Source organism: Solea solea, chromosome 8, assembly GCF_958295425.1.
Source record: "Solea solea chromosome 8, fSolSol10.1, whole genome shotgun sequence".
NCBI lineage: Eukaryota > Metazoa > Chordata > Actinopteri > Pleuronectiformes > Soleidae > Solea > Solea solea.
In genome coordinates, this window is record NC_081141.1 from 3,743,385 (window position 1) to 3,768,553 (window position 25,169).

Consider the following 25,169-nt stretch of genomic DNA (forward strand, 5'->3'; position numbering starts at 1 on the left):
CGGGTGTGTCGGGTTGTGTGCCGCGGCTGCTCCAGCAGCAGGTGGTTAAGTGCCCTCACTCCTTCCCTCACCGGGGGGAGCTGTGCCGAACAGACGGCGTGACAGGAAAAGGCGGCACCAAACAGACAGCGCCGGATAGCTGATCACTGACCTCGATGTGTTGCACTTGTTGCCTCCCTTTCACAGACGCCAGATTTTGTAGCCCACTGCGTTCTTAATTATCCCGTCCTGGCACACGAGAAGAAGCCAAAACTGCCGCCAAGACTTATTACTGTAACCCGGTCTACCTTCCCAGATTTGGCTAAAGTAGCCTAATCACACTGTGGGGTGGGGGGGGGGGCTGGCAAACAGACAACCTTGACAGATGTCCAAATTACAAATAAACAACGCAGCGTGGTAGACAAACAAATTACCAGAGCGAGGGAAGGAGAGACGCTGAGGAAAGGCTGGGCTTTCCGGCGAGTACCCCGAAATAGCTCGGCAGCGTGAGTCACGGCGTGTCAATGTCAGGGAGACAGTTAGGCACGTAGATTCATCTTTTTAAGGTGGAGCGCCACCGGGACTAGGACGGTTGGCAGAAGGAGGCAGTCACTCAGCCCTTCAAAGAGCTACGTGAGTGGAATACAGGCAGCACACTGTGGGCCTCACACTGTATTCACGACCCCCCCCCCCCCCCCCCCCCCCGATATCTCTGCAATTAAATGCTCTATACTCTTTTTTTTCTTCTGTCTCCTGTACAATAATCACTCGTTATTCACAGATGTCCTTCCCGTCGTAAACGTAAACTCTGCAGCCTGCGCGGTGTTGCGCACAACCGGGGCGATAATGACAACAGATGCACTGTCCACCATCCCAGTTGCTTCTTATTCTGTGAAAATGGCAGCATTTCTTCTCTCTCTCTCTCTCTCTCAGAGTGCATTTCCAGTTACTCCGGCCCCAGCTAATATAATAAATAAATAATAAAGAGGCAAAAGCAGGGATTCCTCTCACAGCATCTGTGATTCTTTATCTCAGTATGTAACCCGCTAAGAAAAGGGCATCAAGCATCAAAGTGTGCCGGAATGATGCTGGACACAGCGGGACAAAATCCCACTGGTAGCGTACTATGTCTCTATTCTCTGGGATTAATGAGTTTGAAACTAGTGCAGCCCGAGACGGAATAATAACAACAATGCAATTGTATTTGCACTGAAAGAGCGACACAGAAACGCGAAGAAAGACAGCGATTAAGGTGAACTGTGGGCGAGGAAATACAACGACCACACTACCTGGGGCTGGAACCAGGTTCCTGCAGCGTGTTCTCGTGCCAGTAAATCACTTTCACTGTAAATCTCTGCCTGTGCATGTGCACACTTTTATAGTCTTATATCATCAGCACAGGGTCCACCCTTGCCAAGACTCTGTGCCAGCGTGCCAGCACCTTATCCTGTCCGTGCAGACAAAACGCTTTCCCCCCCCGAGGATTGAAAAGGGAAACAGGTGCAGTTAAATCCACGCGAGAAAACGTGCGGCTCAGCGTTCCTGGCGCTCCTCGGGCCCCGCTTCAACTCCCAACCTCTAAACATGAAAACACCGGGCGCCACATGGAGTTATTTACATAAAAAAAGGAACATAAATAGGAATTTTATTGTGTCGTTACCACTCCACACACCCACAGATCCCCCCCCCACTCACTCACTCTCACACACACGTCCTACGGCAATGTGAGCATAGACGTTGGACGCGCTAATCCAATAAGTTGTGCTTCTTGTGCTAAACCCCAGTGAAGTCTGGCACACACAGGGAGTCCGTGGGGAGACGTGTCCCCGAAGCTATGCTTGCGGGAGTGGGATGGATATCGTATTCACTGATAAAGAACTTCAGATCTCTCCCCCCCCCCTCTGCCACGATGGAGGATCGTATTTTCCACTCGCACACTGGGGATAAAATGATGTAATTTAATGCTGATTACTCTACTTCAAAAAAAAAATGTTTGAAATGTGGTTCACCGGTTGGGCAGCGGGGGGTTCAGGAGGTGTGGAGGTGTCACGGTCTTTAAATCAGAAGGTTAATTGTTTAAACCACAGCTCCACTGCTTTGCCGTGTCCTTGTGCTGAACTCCAACTGATGTTCACTTAGTGTGCACAAGGGTGTTTGTGTTGGTGAAGCACTCAGTGGATAGAGCAAGTGCCCTGTGTTTGTTTGTGTGTGTGTGTGTGACGTGTAGCGGAAAGCAATTAGAATGGTCATTACGCTATGTAAATGCAGACATTTATGGAAAAAGACGGAAAAAACGCTATCTCCTAAAGTCCCTCGAATGGACTCTTCATACATGCTCGAAAACAGCACAACACTTTGAAGTATAATGGCATTTGTGGAGATTCTTTTGATGCCGTTTGTCCTCTTTCTCTGCCACGGCTGCAAATTAATAAACACGACGCGCGCTATTGTGCGGGTAGCAATAAAAGCACGACACTCAAGCTGCAAAAGCAATTACTCGCGTGCTCATATTTGTGATGCATGTTTTGGGGAGGACTCTCCAGCCACTGTTATTCTTTACAAGCAGATTGACTACAGTTCTACACCATACAGTAATATTGGAACACTGAGGCCAATTCCTTTATTTTTGCCGTAGACTTCCGGGTATTTACATCTGGATCTGATCCACAACATAGAAGATAGCACCTGGAACAGAAAGACTTAATATTTAGTTGCAAATTCTTTACATTTTTTGTATTATATTCTGTAAGTATGTCGTAAAAATGTGTCATTCTTTAAAGAATAAGAAAGGATTTGGTTTACGGATCAATTTAGATCAGCAGGAACACACGAACCAGGCGTTTGGAACCAAATCTTGCGACGTCAACAAAGGCCAAACGACGTCCTTCCTAAACGCCGCTGTAGTTTCCTGGAGCGGGGTAAAAGGGGCGGAGTTCTTATTTTATTACAATCTCACCAGTAGGTGACACTAATTCTTCAAACAAGGACAGGAAACACAATCTTTAACGTCCCTTCAGTCGCCTCTTTAGCAGGTCAAACGGCCGGTCCAAAACCTTCCACTTCTCGCCCCCCCCCGGTGAACTCCTTTGTGTGTTGGGGCTCGCCGTCTTGCTGCACGATGAAGGATCCCCCAATCGCCTTTAAATTGGCAGACTGAAAATGTGTCTGTGGACTTGTTTGAGGCTCGTCTTCCAGCCTGGACTTCCTATTCTTCTTGCTCATGAGTGGTTTTGCATCTTCTGGTCTTTCTGTGATACCTTCACGTCTCTGGAGGTTGTTGCTGATGTCACTCACAGTTGTTTCGGGGTCTTTCTTTCCAGCTCTCACAATGTTTTTGTCATCAACTGCTGATGTTTACCTGTTGCTTAGTGGTTTCTTTCTTCTACAGGACATTCCAAACGGTTGCACTGGCCACTTCCCAACTTCTTTCTTGTTTTTCACAGCTCTGGAACTGAGTGCAGACGTTCAATGCTATCTATTGAATAAACAATGTAATAGGACACACCTGGGCAACACAACACAACACAACACACCTGTCACTCACATGTTCCAATACTTTCGCTCTCATGAAAAATGGGTGGGTTCAAACAATAGGTGCTATCTTTGCTATGTTGTGTCTTATTTACTCTGGTTTTGGCGTCTAATCAGACACAAAAGCCCGAAACTAATCCTCGCTGTAACCTTTCAGGTGTAATATGTAATATGTAAGTTACAAAATTACTCGATCTACAGCATGGGTGTCAAACTGGCGGCCCGCGGGCCACATGCGGCCCTCCAATCGATTACATGTGGCCCGCCCACCACAAAATGAAATAGCAATATTTCTTATAATAATAATAAGACATTCGGTTGTAATTATTGCTTTATTAAATGTGTTACACTCAACATTAAATGACATATATTTAAGCTGTTTTAATAAGAGTTATCCTCGTCATTATTAGCTAAATTTTCCATCTATTTATCATAAATAGGTTTTTATTGTGAAGTATACACAAGTTTATATCAAAACAAGCTCTTTTACTTTGAAATTCCGTCTCATGACCAAACTGACGCTAATTGGCCCTAATTTTCAAAGAAATCTGTCCTTTCATATCAGCTGCTCGTCGCAGTTTGCTTCCCCCAGTTCTGAGCCAAATGTTGACGACACGCTATTTAGGTATTGGTGATTTTATCCAGATTAACGATGCAATCATTGCAATCATCAGAGAAACACGCTGCGATGTCTGTATCCACCGCAGAAACAGTGATATTTACTGTGAAACTACTGTTTTTCCTGGATTTAATCACCTGGTCCTGTTGTTTTGCAGGAACAGAAACTTAGCACCTAAACCTCCTGAATAATTAACTCTGCAGCAATCCTCACAAGGAGCCGGCTTGCAGTAATGGCAACGCTGGCAAAGACAACAACTCCCACGCTACTCCGGCACAACAAACCCTGCTACTTCTGCTCTTGACCTGAAAAAGAAAAAGAAATCATTTTTGAAATTGAAAATGAACACATCGCATTAAAATGTCTAAGTCTATAGGCAGAGTTTCTCAATCCCACTGCCCTGCGTGTTTGCTGCTCAAGCCTTGCAATGACTCGTTTGTCTGAATGAGGTGTGTTGGAGCAGGGGAGCATCTAAAACATGCAGGGTAATGGGGCCGAGAAACCCTGCCTTTAAAAATGCACTTAAATAGAAAAATAAATAACATCACCATCTCCTGCTACGGCTCAGGAGGAGATCTCAGGTTTGAAACTTTGAATACGGCGTCTGAAAGTGTGAGCGACCGCTAAACTGAACAGATGTAGTGTAATCAGTCATGAATGTGACTGAATGGACGAGTGGCGTGTGGTGTGTGACATGGAAATGGTGCAGAAAGCAAATGGAGCTGTACTGTGGAGCTGTGTGTGTGAGAGAGAGAGAGAAAGGGAGGACATTTCTTTACAGCCGGAGGACACACTGAGCCCAGGTGTTTCCAACCAAAGCAATCACACAAGCTCCGCCCTCCAGGTAACCTGCTGTGTAGGAGGGGAAAACAAGATCAAAAAATCTAACCACAATCTAATGGCCCTTTTCCATCTATGTTCCCGGCTCGCCTCGCCTCGGCGGTGGAACTTGGATTCTCAGATTTTTTTTGTGTCAAAAGTCATTAAACATCATTTAAAAAAAAAAGTGTTGTTTGGAAATTTGGACACAAATCCAATTCCATGTTAAACTCACACATTACAGCTTTAAAGCAAACAAAGAAAATCTCTATTTTTGTGTATTATTTAGTATTTGTGCCTCATGGCTGATAAACTCTCTGCTCTCACCCATGCAGAAAAGTAGTTGATAGTTTGATCACGAGCAGGTGTGGTATTGGGGCGGAGCCTAGAGTATAAAGGTGACCTTGTTTTCTATTCTACTAATAGAAATACAATCAAGAAGAACTGAAAAAATAAAAAAATAAAATATATACACATACGGATCATGAAATCATGGCCATATGCTGACATTCACACAAAGAATAACACAAACACAACATGACTCAGTGATGTTGAGTTGTGTGAGCTGAGCTGAGCTGCCAGTCTGAGCCTTCAAGGGAAAAAATGAGCTTTGACGTAGATCATGGAATATCTCTCTCTATAAAATATTTCTCTCTATCTATATCTATATCTATATCTTGTTGTTTTTTTTTTTTTTCTGCCAAGCTGAATTTCAGACTCCTTCACTGCACTGTGGACACACAGGTGTTGAATATCACACAGTTCAGAGGGATTAGGGATGAGGGATTATGGGTTTGTGCATTCCTGTCTCCATTGTTCGGATGAATGGTGAAAAGACGACATTACACACAGGCTAGAGTTTGTTCAGAGTATTACACTTGACAGCGCGTGTATTTATTCATACGCATGTCCTCGCTCAGAGGCCACTTTATTAGGTACACCTGCTCTGCTGCAGTGTCTAATAAGCCACATCAAATGGTAGCAACTCATGTAGGCATGGACACGGGGGGGGGGTTCAAAAATAGCTCAAAAAGTCACTTAAACCGCAGCGACTTTGGCCGGACTATTTCTGAAACTGTGGATCCACTGGGATTTTCACACATAAATATCTTCAGGGTTTACAAAAAGAGAAAATAACCAGTGAGCAGCAGTTATGTGGGAGGGAAATGCTTTGTTGATGCCAGAGGTCAGAGAAGAACGGACAGGCTGGTTCAAAATGATATGAAATGAAGCTTTCAGGAGCGTCTCTGTGAGTACACAACACCACACAGACTGCCACTCCTGCTGATTTATTAGGTGTCCTGTGCCTAATCAAGTGATCAGTGCCTGTAACATCATTCTCTCAGCGACCACCCCTCTCTATTTCTTAATTTAATTGAATTATTTTGCACGCGTCTAGACAAAACACAACCGGGGTTTGAGAAGAACCCGAGCTCTCGTCTGGTACGAAATACACCGTCTTAGAAAAGTTCAATATCCTGAGTGTGTATACTGTGCACTATAGTGCGCTCGAGCGGTTGCACAGGTCAATCCTCATCAAGTTGTTTAATAAGTGTTTTAATGAAACACTGCACAAGTTTGGCCCAGAGGCTCTGGTGAAGGCGCAGACTCGCAGAGATGTCCCGTGGTTTGAATCTGCACGTCTCACTGAGCCGACTGATCTGGCATTTAAAACGTTATCAATATTGATATAGATAGTTTCTTATGTCGCATTAAACATTTATCCAGGTGCACGAGTACTTACAATGTGGCCCAGGCCTGTCATGCATCATTCATGCAAATAAATAGTACATGCCACTCTCCATATTTAAATTCAATTGGATGGGTTTGAGGGCGGGCCACGCGGTTAGTGTAGTGGTTAGCACTCACGAAGAACCGGGTTCGAACCCAGGGGGCCTTTCTGCATGGAGTTTGCATGTTCTGTGTGGGTATATACTGTATATATATATATATGTATATATATATACATATGCATATATATATATATAGTTTAGTTGTGTTGTTTTTATATTTTCTACAGTATTTTATTGTTTTGTCACACGTTTTTTTTATATTTTATTTGTTTTATTTATCTCTGATGTACAGCACTTTGTTTCAGCTGTTGTCGTCTTTAAAGTGCTTTATAAATTAAGGTGGATTGGATTGGATTGGATGGATTAGGTATTGGCCACTCTAAACTGACCATAGGTGTGCGAGTGAATGGTTGTTTGTCTCTATATCGAAATTGTTCATTTTTAAGTTAAAAGGTAGCAGTAATAGGAGAGTGAAGCCATTTTTGTTTTGTCTTTCTTTTCATCTTTTTGTGTCATTTATTTTCTGATTTCTTCTTTATAGGTAAGACCAGGTTTGTAAAGAGAAGTTTTGGTTTGTTATTTTATATATATATTTAGGCATTGATCCTCTCTGAAGTTAAATAAAACTGCTACACTTTTGTACAGACTTTGGATTTATGTTGTCTTTCTTAGGAAAGATGAGTATGAGACAAGTATCTTACCAGAAAATGACTTTGGTAGACGTTAAAGTCACCTTTGAGAATATCACTTGAGTGAAAGTCTTAAAGTACCTGACATTTACTCTACTTAAGTATTAGAAGTAAAAGTATTTAAACAAAATGAGCAATTACAATTTTGAATTTGACATTTATTGTGGCTTCTTAACAATAAAAGCATAATAATAGGTAGAGGCTAACAACTTCAGACAACATTCAAATGAACCTTTTGTCGTGAATGTTGACAAACTCTCTCACTTAACCTCCCTGTGTCTGCTTGTATTCTTGAAACTTTTTGAAACTTTTGGAGCTTTTGGAGTCTGTGGAACTTCTAGACGTCACAAGTTAATTCAACTTGGAGAAGAAATCTGCGGTTTATCTGCGCGAGCTCGCTAGCTCACCGGTTAGCCGCTCAGCTAACAGCTGAGAGCTGAAACCTGGCGTCCAGAGTGTAGTTCTACAACAGAAACCCGGAGACAGGAGACCCGAAACCCGGAGACAGGAGACCCGAAACCCGGCGACCAGAGCCTCAGTGTCGGACCCGGTAAACAACGAGCCGCTGGTGAGTTTTAAGCCCACTCGGAGTCGAAATCTGCGGCTAACAGGTGAGCGGCTAACAGCTGGTGCCGCTAAAAACAACTAGCGAAAACAAACAGGCATTACGTCACCAACTCAACTCTTATTTTGTAGTAACGAAGTACACATTTTATGTAGGAAATGAAGTGGAGTAAAAGTAAAAATTGTCAGGAATATAAATAACGAAGTAAAGTACAGATATGTGAAAATTCTACTGAAGTACAGTAACTAAGTATTTGTACTTCGTTACATGTCAACACTGACCAAACAGGGCATTTCAAATATCAGTCGTTTTTGATAATAATTCATCCTAACCCACGTGATATTCTACATTTGTATGATTTATAAAGAAACCCAGTGAAAAGAGCAAAAGTGAGATGGATGTGCATTGTGTGTGTGTGTGTGTGTGTGTATGAAGCCTGATGTAGCCTTCTGTGCTGTGCTGTTGGTCCACAAACATAATACTGTGCCACACTGTTGTGATATTTAGTAGCGAACATGGGCACAGTTCCAAATCTGCAGCAAAAATTGCTCATAACAGATGCATTCTTTTCTCTTGTGCAATGTGTAGTCGAGAAAGAAATACAGAACAATTCCCCGCAGTTTGAGTTAATTATTTAAGTCATATTAGATATCTTGGCAATAAGGTAGCAAGGTGTTCCAGTCAGTCAGTTTGACGACGACTGGGTGAATCCTATGAGATTCCCATACAATGTCACAGTTGTCATTTATGGTGGTGTCTCAACAACACACTCAGGGTGAACCAAGAATACTGTATCTATATTGAAATGCTCACCAGACCTACGAACAAATACCTGCACGTCTCAGTGGGACTGCGGCGTGAACCAGGGTAATAAACATAATAAACACTGCACAGACTGGCATCCGCATATAGCTCAGAGCAGTGCAGTGCAGTCCCTGTAAGCCCAGCCTCACAGAGGTGTGCGCTCGGTTGTAAACCTTTGGTCTTGTTTAAAAATTAAAGCATATTTTGCTAAGATGTATATCTAACGCCCGGGAGAAAATGGGCCCGAGGATTGTTAGCCACCGAAACACTGGGAGATTTACCGGGCTCGCCATTCAACATGTTGTTGATCGTTTACTCCCTTGTGTCGATGTGTGTTTGTTTGATCTGTTGTGTCAACAACAGTGAGGTTTAGAGATCTAGTTGGATAAAAACAGCTTCAATTAACTAATAATTCAAGTAACGTGCCGCACTTTTTTGGCAGTAACAGTAACAACGTTATCATGATTGAAACAATAATTAATTAGATAACTCGTTTAGAGCTGCAACTAACGATTATTTTCATAATAAACCTTGAAAAATGTTGATCGGTGTTCATCAAACCTGGAAATGATGATGTTCTCAAATGTTGTTATCCAGAGCAAAGAAATGAAGAAAATATTCACATTTAAGAAGCTTAAACAATCGGAATTAATCTCGTTTTAATCATGAAAAAAGCTTCAAACCGATTCATCGATTATCAAAATAGTTGTCGATTAATTTAGTAATCGATTAATCGTTTCAGTTCTATACTCTACAGGCCGCGCTGAACTCAGAATGTAAACCTGGACACTCAGTTAGTCGCTAATCCGTTTATACTCCGCCGTATGTACCTAATAAATTGGCCAGTGAGTGTAGATCCTATGGTTATTTTTGTTAAAATAACAACACACAGTATCGTTGTGGAACCATTCAAGTGGAACCAGGTCGAGTCACTGACTACGCTCATCGCACATCACCGCACAAATTATCACATTTATGAGATGACAGCATGCATATTACAGCAGTGTTTTTTTTTTTTTTTTTAATAAAAATACTTACATATTTCATAAGACATTAAAATGGAAATCAAAAAAAATAATTCACTAGTCAGAGGAAAGATCCATGGAGGCCTTGGCTTCACCAGAAGGAAATTCCCTTCATCTATATCCACTGCTTAATTACTACTTTTTTTGATAGGAGCTCACATCTGTCATTCCTATAAATCATGGAGTTATTATACATTAGACCATGTAAATACAGAGCAGGAGTATTTCACAGGTCACTGTGCATTACTATAATGACCACAACAGAATAATCCATGGACATGGATGCAGTTTTAAAATAAAACTGCATTTTCAAAATGATGTAGTATTTCGTGAGACCCACCCTGACACGGGAACATTAGCACCATCGTGTCTCTCTTAAACCTGGACTGGAATCTTAATTAATGTCACTGGTGTTTGTTCTAAAGAAATTACAAATATCTGCTCTGCAAAGGCTCCATTACTCGTTGTCAGTTTCACATCCAAATGCCAATAATCGCAGGATTTACCAGACATGAAAACAACAGAAACAGAGCCGGTGCTGACCTGAGAAACAACGTTTCTTTCTTACTCGGCCATGATGTTCTGAAACATGCATCATCAACATAAGTGACACTTAAGCAAGCAAACACCGTGACGTGACAGCTTTTAAAATAGATCAATGTTCCAAACAGGTTGTGCTTTTACAACCAAAAAACCCGACGACGACGACGACGACAACAAGCCGAGAGGCACATCTGTGATAACAACAGCTGTGATGAATGATGATCACGAGTGCTTGGACTGTCACACCTCAGACCTTAATCATACACATTTGTCAAACCGAAATGATTTGCCAACAGGAGAGAGTTTTACTGTCCTCTGAGCCAAAGTGGACAAAATGGTGCATTTAGATGGATTCACCAGGGTCAGAGCTCGGATTCGCGAGCCAAAAAGAAGTCTGAGGACAAAAAAGAGGATTCTTTTGATATATATATATATATATATATATATGTATACATACATATATATATATATAATCGATTATTAATCCATTATTAAATTAATTGACAACTATTTTGATAATCGATTCATCGGTTCAAAGCATTTTTTCATGTTTCAGCTTCTTAAATGTGAGTATTTTCTTCACTTCTTTGCTCCGGATAACAAAGAAATCATTCAAAGTAAATCATTTTAGTTTGTGACAAGTTTTTTTGACAAAACAAGGCACCTGAGAAAATCATCATTTCCAGGTTTGACGAACACCGCTGAACATTTTTTAAGGTTTTCTGATATTTTATGGACCAAACGATTAATCGGGAAAAAATTCGACAGATTAATCGATTATATATGAAAATAATCGTTAGTTGCAGCTCTAATACATATATATATATATATATACATATATATATATGTATATATATATATATATAAAAACATTAGCTGAAATCCTGTGCTCATCATGGATAAAAATGAGAGTTTATTCAAAATCCCCAAAAATGACTAAAAGCATCCAAACAAAAAACAGTGACTAGTTTTCATCACGTGTTTCTGCTCTGAAAATGTGGGTTTAATGCCGGACTGATGCAGCGGATGTTGCCACAGCTCTCTGGTTTGCCAGTAAACTCTAAGTGCGACTTAATATACGTTGTCGTACAAACCTCAAAAGCTTAGAGATCTAAGTGCAAGTCCAAGTTTTTTTTCTGCCCCATAACTACCTTCAATGAAGGGTCTCTGTGGTCATAAAGATGGGTTCGGTACTTTCTGTCTTTATTAGGCGGCTTCCGAGTGTCGTGGCATCGTGTGCCTCTGCCGCGCTAATGCCGCCATCATTCATGCTCTATAGCAGAGAGGCTCACAGCATCGAGCCTGAGGGACTTCTGTCAAAACGAGGTTCTAAGCAGGAAAAAAAACATAACAAGAGCAATACTTTACTGCTGCTTATAACGGCCGGGTTTGCGCCTCTTCTCCTAAACACAGTCTTTGTTCGCATCACAACACTTAGGCGTATAAATACCATCCATTTTTCCACAGTTTTGAACGTGTTGTTGTGGAGCTAAATTTAATATTTGATCCGCTTCCAAATGATCAGTCATGCTGCGTTTTATAGCCACTCCGCTTGATTTAACGCAACAACAGTGTCAGTGAGGAGAAACCTGCACACTATGCGTATGTTTTATTATTATTTTTTTTTTTTTATCCGCTGCCTTTATTGTCGTATTGTTGCACGGTTGTGAAGTCATCGGGCTTGTCTGTCACTCGGAATCTGTGCAAGCGAGCTGTCAAATCACAAGGCTGTTTGTGGAGCTTGGGTTTTGTGTGAGTGTGTTTCACAATGAATGTTTTTCTGCAGTAAGTGGAAAAAAACTTTCCCTTTTTTTTTTTTTTTTTACCTATACAATGGATCCTCTGCGGACACTGCCGTGGTGTCTTTATTACAGGTACCACAGCGATGCTTTATTACTCAGGGAACAACAACATGACTTGGCGTGCTGCTTATAAATCTTATACGTTTAATTGTTTGCTTTTTGGTTGATTTCCCTGGTGTGGGAGGCAAAGCTGTTGAAAGGTCGGGGGAAATAAATCAAAGAAACAATGAGGTAGCATCACTGTTGTATGTAGAGGCTGTAACCTAACCTGTGCACGCGTAGCTCCGTGTTATATAAATATTACTAAGTGTAGTCCATAGTTTGTCATAAGGAAGTGAAACTGCGGCGGTAAAGGTCAAGCTGTTAACTGGGTTTATGCTTCAAATGATTTCGTGATGTTACTGAATTTCTACTGTGTCACAAAGGAGGAAAGAAACTCGTAAAAAGAAAAGTATTGTATGATGTCAAATATGTGGAGAACGAGAACACACAAATCACCCAAAAGACAGGACCACACAATGAACATATTCACCGACTAATATGAAATTCTGCTTCCCTAAAACGCAGCTCAGTCTGAATTTGTTCCCTTTCATTGAGCAATCTCCGTCAAATGTTCAAGCGTCGTGTGAGTAATGAACTGGAAAGATGAAAGGAAGATAATATAACTCAGGAGAAAACCATTTTCTCAGCAATGATTTAAGAATTATTCGTGGTGACAGACTTAACGGCGGCTGTCCTCTTGTTGCAACAATGGTTTTTGTCAGAAAACAAAAAAAAAGTCACTGGTCTCTGTCCTCGGCAGCACACAGGAAGCTGAGAGAATCTCTCCTCTGAGAGTCAGTAAAACATTAGTATTCAAATGAATTTTGCAGGTGATATGCAGTGCACAAAAGGTGCAGAAACAAAGAAATAGAGTTTTAGAGCACAGGAGAGAGGACGGACTGTGACAACTCCCTTTGAATGCCTTCATAGCCCATTGACTCCATTTTGAGCTGCAGATTTAACAGCCTGGAACTCATTATTTTGACAAGTCAGCTTAAATGTACAGTGGAGGGGAAAGAAAGAAAGAAAGAAAGAAAGATGCTCTTGTAGTCATTTCAAAAGCTTTTGAGATATTTGATTTTGAAAATGTGATAATTTCACTTCGGTCTTCAGTGTGTTTTTGTTGCATCGAGATGAAAAACACATCTTTTTTTTTTTCAAGGCCACAGAAGTAGGTCAAGCGGTCTTTGTGGACCCTGAAATAAGCTTTGAATCTCCATCATCCAGGTGAAGCTCCTGAGTCAGGAGAGGATAAACACGCACGCTCACGTGGAGCAGCAAAGCCGATGTGAGGGATATTTCTTCTCTGTGTTTTTGTCGTTGTTTGTTTTGCAACTGTGATCGTCTCGGGAGCGCCAAGGTTTTGGCCGCTTGAAATAACCGAGCGTAGAGTCGTGGTTAGCGCCGTTGCCTTGCAGGTCAGAACACGGGCCATGGAGTTTCCTCCAGGTTCTCGTAGGTGCGAATGTGAGAGTGAATGGTTGTTTGTCACTAAATACACCAGACTCCTCTGTCGAAATATTGAGATTTTAGACATTTCCCTGGTAGTTGTTGGAGATTAACCCACATTTTTAGGATTGTTGCGTCTTTTTAACTGATCTACAGTTCGGCATTGTTCGGCTCGATTCTTGTGTCGGACGTGTCTTCCTGTGACGGCGCTCTGGTCAATCTGGCGACGTCACGCATAGTATCGCCTCAGCTCGCTTGGAACCTCGCCAGAGCAGGTACTTAAAAAAAGTAGCTGGTACCAGGTACTATGCTAGTGGAAGCGTAACCTAACCCTGCCATGTGGAGGATAAAGCAATAGTGTGTTTTTCAATTCAATTCAATTCAATTCAATTCAATTCAATTCAATTCAGTTCAGTTCAACTCAGTTCAACTCAATTCAATTCAATTCAACTCAGTTCAATTCAATTTGATTCAATTCAGTTCAACTCAGTTCAATTCAACTCAATTCAGTTCAGTTCAGTTCAGATCAGTTCAGTTCAACTCAGTTGAACTCAATTCAATTCAACTCAGTTGAACTCAATTAAATTTGATTCAATTTAGTTCAACTCAATTCAACTCAATTCAGTTCAATTCAATTCAGTTCAGTTCAGTTCAGTTCAACTCAGTTCAACTCAATTCAATTCAACTCAATTCAATTTGATTCAATTCAATTTGATTCAATTCAGTTCAACTCAATTCAATTCAACTCAGTTCAATTCAACTCAGTTGAACTCAATTAAATTTGATTTAATTTAGTTCAACTCAATTCAACTCAATTCAACTCAATTCAGTTCAATTCAGTTCAGTTCAGTTCAGTTCAATTCAACGCAGTTCAACTCAATTCAACTCAATTCAATTTGATTCAATTCAATTTGATTCAATTCAATTTGATTCAATTCAGTTCAACTCAATTCAATTCAATTCAATTCAATTCAATTCAACTCAGTTCAACTCAATTCAATTTGATTCAATTCAGTTCAACTCAGTTCAACTCAATTCAATTCAATTCAATTCAATTCAATTCAATTCAATTCAATTCAATTCAATTCAATTCAACTCAGGTCAACTCAGCTCTATTGTATTGGATCCATGCATGTGAATAGCCACACATTAACACATGAAACAAGGACAAAAAGCAGCATTGTTCCACACAAGCCTCTGTGACCTTCAGTGATGAGAAAAAGAAATGAGAAACAATGACTACGAGGTAACAGAACTGGCTTGGTGTTCACTTTCATCCGGTGTGATCTCATCACATGTGAAACAGCTTCGGGACACACCTGACACCCCCGACCCTCCCCGTCCCCTGCACCACATTCTGAGGTGTTTGTGAGACCAAGTGTGAACACATGTAGCCCTTCCTTGTTTTTTTGGAGCACACATCTTGTCCTGAGCGACACTGAAACAACCTGACATGTTGCCTCATCAAACCTCAAGTATTCAACAGTGACCACCACATATTTTTTCCAATATTTTTCAACTGCTGTACACAGAACAATGAGTCACGGATCTTCTCTTTTCCCCCCCCCACTCTGTCTCTCTCTCTCTCTCTCTCTCACTCGCTGTTTCTAGCTTAACAGCAGGTATCAATCTTTTTATCTCCTGGCAAGAAAGAAAATGTTAAGTTGTTGCTTTAAATCACCTAATAAATGGAAATCAGGCCAGCAGATAAAAAAGAAAATGGGCATTTGAGGTATTGATAATAAAAGTCAATGCTGTCTACCGTTGCCTCTCTAGCATAACCTTCGGGCAAAAAAATGAACAGAGTGCTGTTCACATTACCACTGAATAAAGTCCACGGTGTGCGACATAAATCAAACAAGTTACCCCACACAGAGAGAGTGTTCACAGGAAGCAAAGAAAACGTATGTTCTGGATGTTTCCAGACGTGACTTTTACTAATTCTGTGTTTTTCATCTGCTGAGTGCCTCCTGGTGTCCTGATTAGAATCCATTCATGACAGCTTAATGTTTATTTATATATATTTTTTACAGCTTTTTCCTCCCCTTTCTTTTGTTGATTTCCTCTTGTGGAGTTTGCTTTCATTTGTGCATTGTTGTTCCGAGTCAATAATGAGCGCGGCCATGATTTTTCATCCAGAGAAATACCCTCGATAATGATCTACGAGATGCAGAGCTCAGCATTTTTTGTGCGCGTGTGCAACATTTCAAAACATTACAAATTGCTTTTCATCAGTCACAATACGACAAATCAAACACTAATTACAATATCTGACTAAATTAGATCAACTAATCATTTGTCGTGTCCATATTACTTATTATTACTCGCGTTATTATCACTGTGTTGTCCTTGCAGACTTACCCATTGGCCTTGAAAACGAATTTGTCATATATGTAAGTCCTGGAAACTGAATAATGAATATGAATTCTGATGGCAGCATGCCTGCCTCAGGGATAAAGAGTTAAGGGAGATCATAAATCCTTATCTGAACAACCTTTGACTGGTCAGAAACTTCACACAGGACACGGGCATCTGTCTCCTTTACACCAAGTCTAAGACAGCTGTGGTGTAAACACTGGATTGTTGTGTTTAACCAATCACACCCAGGGAAAAAGCACCGTTTCTGCAGCTGTTTTACACGATCCCATCACTGCCTGCACCTACCTGGCTTAAAACATACGTCTCCTGGCAATGTTTCCTCGCCAAGCTGCAGGAAGAAATTTAAATAGAGGCCGAGAGAAGGGGAGGGAGAGGACTGCGGAGAGAGCAGACCAAGGTGGGTGATATCTTCTTAATAGCATATCTGCCTTGACCTATAACACCCACTGTCCCTCAGCAGTCCGCCTCTATTCTCCCTTTCCTTTCACGGCACAAAAGCAATATTTCAAAAATGGGCATAAAATACACGGCGATACAAAAGCAGAGCGTCCTCATATGGTTCCGGCCTGCAACGCCTACTTTGGCTCCACTCCCTGTAAAAAGCAGGGGCTGTTTATGAGGAAACCGAGATCACGAAACAACTCGTTTCTACACCTACTCAGACACAGCGATTGTCCCAGGGACCGACAAAGCACCTACTTCCCTGAGTTTGAGGTGCGTGGAACAGATAGAGCCGACGAGTGCTGCGAGCGCTGGCGTGCCGGGAGACGATATGAGTGAAGAGGGACAGAAAACACAGGACGCGTAATGGAAAATGTGTCAGCTTCCCTCGCACCCAGCAGCAAATCCGATGAAGTGTGTAACATCAGCAACACAAAACATGGATAGGAAAGTGCATCTTATCACACATACACATTCTCTTTCTTCCCCCCATCAGCAATTCTTTTAATTACACAATCATCACACAGAACGCCTAGTGTCCATGTTATGTCTTTACACAAACAACGCATGATCATAATATTAATAGGAATATTCAATACAAAAGTTTGTTTATGAAAATCAACATCATCAACTCCTTTCGACACATCGAGGCCTTCGCCGGCCCCGACACATTTTTGTACAACTTGGAAAGAATCAGTCCTGAGATGAGACTTTAGATGACTTTTAAATACAGTGAAACCGAAAGATGCATAATTCTCTGATTAAGAACTTTATCATTTTACAGATGAGAGGAGCATCTTTGAGGGAAGGTCAATGAATACATGCAAAAGACCTCCTGGACGGGATCCTCGCTGTGATTGTTAACCCATTGGTTGTGGAAGTGCTACGTCTGTTTGCTTTGCACTGAAGCAGTTTTGCCAAATAGACAAATCGGATCTGTTACACTTTATCTCTTTCAACCAGACGTCAGTAAACCGGTTCATCCTCAATCACACACTCATATACCACACTCAAAGATACACACACACACACACACACAATAAATCCTAAATGCTACGTACTAAAAACAAGCAAGTAAAAGTGGCTTCTTGGTTCATCTTTTCTGTGATAGAGGGTGACTAAGAATACGACCAGTCTCTCTACAGAGCTGACTTGTACTGTAACAGAGGTCCAGTGGTTATGTGAAATTGCACACAGCTGACTTGGCTCACCCTGCCACTGTTCCTGTGTCAGTCAGGGCGATAATTAGCTCCCTCCAAATACACCGTATCTCTTTCGTTCCAGTCGTCTCCTCCGCGCGCACAATTATATCGTTCTATGCTCCCATGTATCTCCTTCGGCGTACAAACTCACACGAGAGATAAAAACACCACTTCATCTCGCAGAAAAGCCATTTTCCTGCACGTTTGCACTCTTCAGATGGAGTGGGCAGGTCAGACCTCGCATTCTATGGATCCAGATACGGTGCACGTGCAAGGCCTCGCCTCGCTCACCAACGAGTCCATAGTCTCCGCGTTTGAATGGTAGCTGAGATAGTACTCCTGCAACTGAGAGTTGAGATCCTGCTCCTGCTTTCGAACCTTTTTCCTGCGCTTGTGGTTGACCGAGTGCTGCTGCAGCTGCCTCATGGTGTTGGGGTAGCGCCTCCACGAGACGTAAATAACCAGAAGGATCAATGACACTGACAGGAACAGGGCTACACTGCCTGCAATGATTTTATGGAAAGCCATATGTTCAAACTGTAGCTCCGGGATAAAGGATGTGGGAGATTCAGAGGGAATGGGAGATATAGAGGTCAGGGTTGTGGACTCTGTCGTCTTCCTCGCTGTCCCACTAGGGCGTACGGGTGAGGGGATTAATATCTGTGCGGGGGACTCTGTACGTGTCAGGTCTGTAATGCTGGAGGGAACGTGGAAAGCTGTGATGTTCAGAACTAGGGCTGAGGTCAAACTGATCAGAGCTGTGGTTGTAAACACGCCCGGAATCTCCAGACAGGTGGAGAAGTTTTTCACCACGTCCATGACTCGTTCTCCCTGCACCGACTTGGGACCGCTGCATATCATGCTAATGTCTTTGGCGTCTCTGAAGGTTTTGAGCCACGCCATGAGGGGGCAGATACTTCGGCTGCAGTCCCAGGCGTTACCAGCCAAGCTGACGGTGGTCAGCGTGCTCCACGCCGCCACCACCTCCTCCGGCACAGTGCTCAGCTTGTTTGACTCAAGATTGAGTATTTGTAAGTTTGGCATACACCGAAAAACAGATGGGTCCAACGTTTGGATTTCGTTCCCCGACAGGTCCAATTTCTGTAGTTTGTGCCAGGTCCACGGGACGCCGAGGTTGATGGACCGTATGCGGTTCCACTGCAAATAAAGCGATTGGAGGTTGGTAAGGCGCGGGAAAATATAGAAATTCACCCTGGAAAATTGGTTGTGCTCCAAATGAAGTTCCTTCAACTTGAACAGGCCCAAGAACGTCGTACGCATGAGGCTGCGCAAGCGATTGTAACCCAAGTCCAGAAACTCCAGGCTGCGGCATTCCAGGAACGTTTGAGTGAAGATTTGTTTCAATCCATTAGATCGGAGGTGGAGATTTTGCAGCTTGCGCAGACCATAAAAATGTCCCGGTTGCAGTAACTGCAGTTGATTGTAGGATAAGTCCAAATTTCGCAGGTTTGGTACGGCGCTGAACGTGTTGTTGTGCAGGTAGCTTATTTTATTGGAGCTGAGTATGAGTTCCTTGAGCCTCCGTACACCATGGAAGGCTAAAGCGTCCACTGCGTTGATGGCGTTGTGGTCCAGGTAAAGCCAAATGAGCTGATTGAGGTGAGCGAACTGGTATGGCAGAAGGACCAGCAGGTTGTTGTACCGCAGAGACAGACCTTGGCATCCTGTGGTGAGGTTCTCGGGGATGTCTTGGAAGATGCCGGACTCGCAATAAGCAATCTTTCCTTCACAGCGACAACTCGTGGGGCACATTCTTTCCCCCTTGCTGAGCAGCAGCAGAGCAGCTGTCTGCAGGAGGAGACATGATAACCTCCAGTCCACCATCACAGAACCTGTTGGGCACATGCAATCAAAGGAAATGACTTGGCTTTAGAAAACATGAGCTCAGTCGTGTTTAAATAAGTAAAGGTGCGATGTTGAAGCTTCAGATGATCGTGAGGAGCGCCTCTGATGTCTGAAACATCTTGATCTGCTTCATGAGGAATTGATGGCGGAGTCTACTTTTATCATATGGATGTGTGAGCACATTCAGGCACAAAGAGAAAATGTGGAAGGACACAACATTCTCATTCAATTCAATTCACTGGTCAAACAAAGCAGATGAGTGAGGGATTGAGAAGCATGCATCAAGAGGGAGAAGCCGCGTCAATAACGAGCATGATGACTTACCCATCATTACTGGGGGATAATCCTCAGCAACAAACAGATAAAGAGCAAATGAAACTGCTCTCAGAAGAGAAAAAAAATCGCAGTTCACGCGGCTCCGGATTCGAGCCGCACACTGAGCATCACTCGTGTGTCTTCAATTTGAGCAGAAAGAGAAAAAGAGGTAAGTTTTCCGCAGCGGTCCAAAGCGCCACTGACGCGCGCAAACAGAACGCGTTCACGCACTTCAGAGTCGCCGCTATAGTTCAGCCTAGTGTGTGCGCAATAACCCATTTGAGCACAGACAGACTGATGCACAATTCTGCACTCCTCACAGTCTCTCCCTCTCTCTCTCTCCCCCCCCTCTCTCTTCTAGTGTCCCCTAGTTCTCTCTCCCTCTCTCTCTCTCCTCCCCCTCTCTCTTCTAGTGTCCCCTAGTTCTCTCTCCCTAATGCTCTCATGTCTCCTTTGCTTTTTTTCGAGGAGGCGTCATTAAAACCCACACACACACACACACCTTATACATGTGCAATCGGTTTCAGATTTTATTAATTTTATAGTGAAATATATATATATGTACATTTAATGTATATATTTTTAATGTATATATTCACATACACATATATGTGTGTGTATATATACATTAAATATATATTTATATTTAATGTATATTTTTTATGTATTTATATATATTTTTTAATGTATATATACACACACATATATATATACATATGTGTGTGATAAAAAAACAGCTGATCAATGGGTAATTGAGGACACGTCATAGCCACAAAACAACAGGAAGTTGGCTCATCAGTGTTTTTTTGCTCTGCAGCTTCTTGAAATGATAATTATGGTAACAGCTTAAGTGTGAGGCATCCATCCGTTCCTCCTGGGTCGCGGGGAGTGGTGCGCATATAGATAAACAGTTAACGCCTCTTGGTGTCTGGAGATGCTTCTAAAGAGGTGGCAACAGGAGGATTATTGGTATTCAAATGACCTGGCCTGTAACTCTGAGGTGGGAAGATAACGGACAGATGTAGGGAGCAAGGAGGGGATGAAAGCAAGGAAAACATGCGATTTCTGTCAACATCTCATACTCATGAGCTGATGTTTCTCACTTTGGGAACAACAGTGTGAGGAAGACTTCAGCACCGGAGAGCCTGAGTTGTTTTGTGTGCTCACAGCAACCCCTTGTGTACACTCAGTGCAATGTCCTGCTCATTTAAGATTTTCCTGACACCAGGCCACACAGATAAGAGAGAAATCAGCACCCAGATCACACATGGTTATTAAGATATGGACTAATGAAGTGATATCAATATTTGGTTTGGACTAGTGGTCTAACAAGATTTCTTGTGCTGCTCGCGCGGCCTCCTCTAAGAGGAAATATATTCAAAATGAGCCTTTCTCCTTCAGATAACACCTCTGTGACTTGTGGTGGCACACCTTACGATCGGATGTCAAACAGAATGTGCTCATCAAAGAGTTTGGTCGGGAGACGGCATAAAGTGTGGCAACAATGACGGCGTCAGGAGACTGCCGGAGCAACATCGTGAAAGTGACGGCTACTAATGACAGTGTAATCAACCGTAGGTAGGTGCCAGCCACTATCTTCTAACAGCCAGAGACACAGAGAATACTGAGCAGTGGAATTTGATAACACTTAAGCACAAGAAGTTGAGCCATCAAGAAAAATCAATGGCCACATTCACTGGGTTTTGTGAAATCTACAGCAGGAGATTATGAAACTTTATATACAGCGGAGCTACATTTCACTGACGGCATCATGAATGTACTGCTTTGAAAGAGAAGATGCTGTGATCGCTGCGTGGCCTTGGTCGTTGTGCACTTCTCCAACAGGACAATGGTCCAAAACACTGAGGCCGCTGTTGCATTTCTGAAGAAGAACAGGGTGAAAGGGATTCAGTGGTATTTCTGTGGTGATGTGAAGAGACAGGTTGAGCATTACTTTCCATCCAACGTCCAGACACAAAGGTTGTTGTACGAAGAAATGTAAGAAAAGAGATGATGGAACACACAGGACACTACTGGATTTTTGTCCTCTCTATTTAACATAGCAAACCGGTGAAAGGCCCAATTCCTTTCTTCTTGGACTGTCTATAAGAAGTGGAGATACTGGGAATTGAACCCAGGACCTTGTACATGCAAAGCACACGCTCTACCACTGAGCTACATCCCCTCCTGCCTCTATCTTAACCAGTCAATATCACCGGTGATTCAAGGTGCCACCTCAATACCATAAATATGCTTTGAAACTCAATTAAACTGAGTGGACTGTGAAAGTGCGTCCTCAACACAATTACAACAACCGCATGAATGTGAAACAGATAATAATGCATGTGCTTTTATTTCTTTAAAGGTAATTATACTTTGGAGCAATAGTCCAAATAGTTCCATACAGAAGAGATGAATGACAGTGATGTGGTATTTAAATACAGTTAGAGTTGAATAAATGCATCTATTCTTTCTTTCAGGTGAGATTATATAACCATAAAAGCTTGAAATTACATTCACAGGCTTATTGAAGTACATTATGCTACCATTTATAAGCACAACCTTATATAATGTTTAAAAACACACGCACAGGCGAACCTCAAGGCTACGTGCTCAGGCCGCAGCTTTTTCTTCCCCACTCTCACAACAAAGTGAATTAGAGGCCAAGTTTTTCTCCTTATCTGAATCCAATCCAATGAACATAACTATGAGCATCACTAACCCTAACCCGTCCAGCGTCCAGACCCTAAAAAACGCCGTTTGTTGCAAATGATGTCGCCCAACTCCTTCATTCCTTGCCTAGATTCCTTGAAAATCACGGAGGTCATGCAGAAATACTGGATGCATACATGCACAGTACAGGCTTGGTCTGCTGTCATATTCATGCACACCGATTGGACGAACGATGGGCCGTTAGATTTATCCATCCACATCTTTTCCTGACCTTTCCTCAATGAGCTCCTATTTTAGAAAATTGTCTGTCAGACTGATGAGGTGCGGACGCGTCTCTCGAGTGTGTTGTAAGCAAAGAGCAGCGTTTCCTTAAACGTCCTTCCATTATATTTGAGATGTCTACACTGGAAATTAATCCCTCAGCGAAAGTCAGTGGCCTTTGTCGTGAGATGGGTGGGATGTTTTTTTGCTGCCATCAACTAAAACCTTTATGTCAGGACTTTTTAGAACATAAACATATCATTTAACCAATAGAATCAAAGTTAAACAGTGTACAGGTGGCTGAAAAAACAATGAATTATTTTCCATAGATTCTTGTGCTAATATTGTGGCTACTCAACACAGTATCGCCACAGCAGATGGAGATTATTTATCTTAATCAAAGCTGATTTAACACAATATGTTATTTAAATTGAATTAACAGTTACTATCAGCAAAGTTGTGACATTTTCTGGTGATTATTTACACTTCCCACTTTAAATCAATGTGGAAAAGCGTGTAAATGCACCACTTAAGACACCTTATAATCTTATGTGACGTGAACGCGATAACTGTTAGAAATACAGTGCTGTACATACACTAATAATGATCTGCTGAAGCTGTGTAAATGAGTACAGACATAATATAAATGTACAAATGCAAAGAGGAAATTTTGCAGGCAAATATATGGTATTGTTTCTTTGACCCTGGTTTTAAATGTCGGAGTCCATTATCATTTCTTTAAAGCGTTATGAACTGGTCCTCATGGACTTTGCATAGACGAGCAGAAGTGTTTTTTTCTTATTCATGAGATTGCATGAAAAGATGAACTACCACATAAAGGCTTGGTGCCTTCATCGTCCGTGGGTTAACCTATAAAACAATAGTGTTTTTTAAATTTAAATAAGATTTATTCTCTCATTAACGACCGGAATATTTTAGCGCCTCCCTCCCTGTTTCAGACAATGATAATGAGATAGGATACATAGATATTGACGTCCGAGGAAAATAGTAACCTAAAATAGAAATAACCTTTTCAATCATGAAATTTCAAGAGGCTCCTCAGGGCTTTGACTTTGGTCCATCTTATTTTATTTTTTTCAAGCTGAGGCGCAACTGTACGATAATCAAAGCAGAAGCAATATACAGGCCGAATTCCCAAAAACAAAGATATGCAGGGATTTTCTTTTCTCTTTTGAGTCACAGCAACAATGGGGTATAAAGTGCCAGATGTTTGGGGACCAGTCATCTATCTCAGAAATATGAACCTGCTGCTGGGGTTCTATGTGTGCGCAATTTTCAGGGTAATTAAAGTTGAGAAGCCTAGGGTCAGAGTAAATACAACCTGCTTCAGTGCTGTTTAAAGTCTCTCTTTGCCCTAATTATTTTACTATTTATACATCCCCTACATCCTGTTTCAGTGGGATTCATTATTGCTGCAAAAAAGCCAGTCCTTCACTCGCTCTATTATTCAGGGCTCAGTCAGTCACAGACAGTCATTAAAGTTTCATAGGAAGCAATTTGGTGACTGAGTTATTTGCAAAGTGAGGTGAGTTGCATATGGTTGGCGTTATACCTTTGTTGTTTATGGTGCGCGCTTTTGTGACAGCAGAGCGCCGTTCTCTTATCCCGTGGATTTCATTCTTACTTGACAATCATTAATTAATGAGTTAGCGAATCACAAAACATCATAATTATTTATGATTTGATTATATGGTTTTTTGCACACATACTAATTAGTAATTGTGTCCTCTACTTATTACACACTAGTATAGTGCACAATTTAATGGGTGAATTACTAAGTTACAAGTAAATGAAGCAGCTGAGAGTTCAATTCCTGCCCATTAGAGATGGAGATGCTGGGGATTGAACCCAGGACCTTGTACATGCGAAGCACACGCTCTACCACTGAGCTACATCCCCTCCTGATTCCTGCATCTTCTGTGATACAAGGAATGAATAAAAGTATAGTGAAATCCTTTTTCACAGAATAGACGCATGATGGCGATGGTGGTATTTAGAATTAATTCAATTAATTTAAATAAGAGTTGAATAAATGCATCTATTGCTTTTTTCAGTTGAGATAATATAACCATAACCATATAATGCTTAAACACACACACACACACACACACACAGGTGAACCTCAGGGCTACGTTCTTGTTAAAGAAAACTGGTTTACACACCTGTTTTAAACGGTTATGCAGATGCATGATTACTAGAATTAGAAGTACTATTATTATTATTAGGTATTCATATGTGCATGTGTGCGTTTAAATGTGTGTAAAGTCCACATTAGGACATTTTCTGGTATGTGAATGTAAATGTAGCACTCATTAGGCTGTATATTTAGGCGAGTTAAAGAGTCAGGTTTA

The 25,169-nt window shown here is 41.8% G+C and overlaps 2 protein-coding genes and 2 non-coding genes across 6 annotated transcripts in view; 1 reads left to right on the forward strand and 3 right to left on the reverse strand.

Annotated features, from left to right (window-relative positions):
- The first annotated feature begins 7,642 nt into the window (after positions 1-7,642).
- Positions 7,643-25,169, forward strand: part of LOC131464350 (leucine-rich repeat transmembrane neuronal protein 4) — a 71,168-nt gene continuing 53,641 nt past the window's right edge. For 2 of the 3 annotated variants that reach the window (XM_058636780.1, XM_058636782.1), the window contains exons 1-2: positions 7,643-7,998; positions 21,265-21,441. The gene's annotated coding sequence lies outside the window, so the exon portion shown is untranslated. The remainder of the gene's footprint in view (positions 7,999-21,264; positions 21,442-25,169) is intronic. The other variant, XM_058636781.1, reaches the window with a different exon arrangement.
- lrrtm4l2 (leucine rich repeat transmembrane neuronal 4 like 2) lies at positions 16,966-20,167 on the reverse strand. The gene is made up of 2 exons (XM_058636783.1): positions 19,873-20,167; positions 16,966-19,535 (listed from the first exon to the last, which is right to left on the reverse strand). The coding sequence occupies exons 1-2, from the start codon at positions 19,877-19,879 to the stop codon at positions 17,914-17,916; spliced, it is 1,629 nt and encodes a 542-aa protein (XP_058492766.1). The 5' UTR covers positions 19,880-20,167; the 3' UTR covers positions 16,966-17,913.
- On the reverse strand, positions 21,977-22,048 carry trnaa-ugc (transfer RNA alanine (anticodon UGC)). The gene has a single exon. It is a non-coding gene; the product is annotated as a tRNA-Ala (tRNA).
- trnaa-cgc (transfer RNA alanine (anticodon CGC)) lies at positions 24,646-24,717 on the reverse strand. Its single transcript has one exon. It is a non-coding gene; the product is annotated as a tRNA-Ala (tRNA).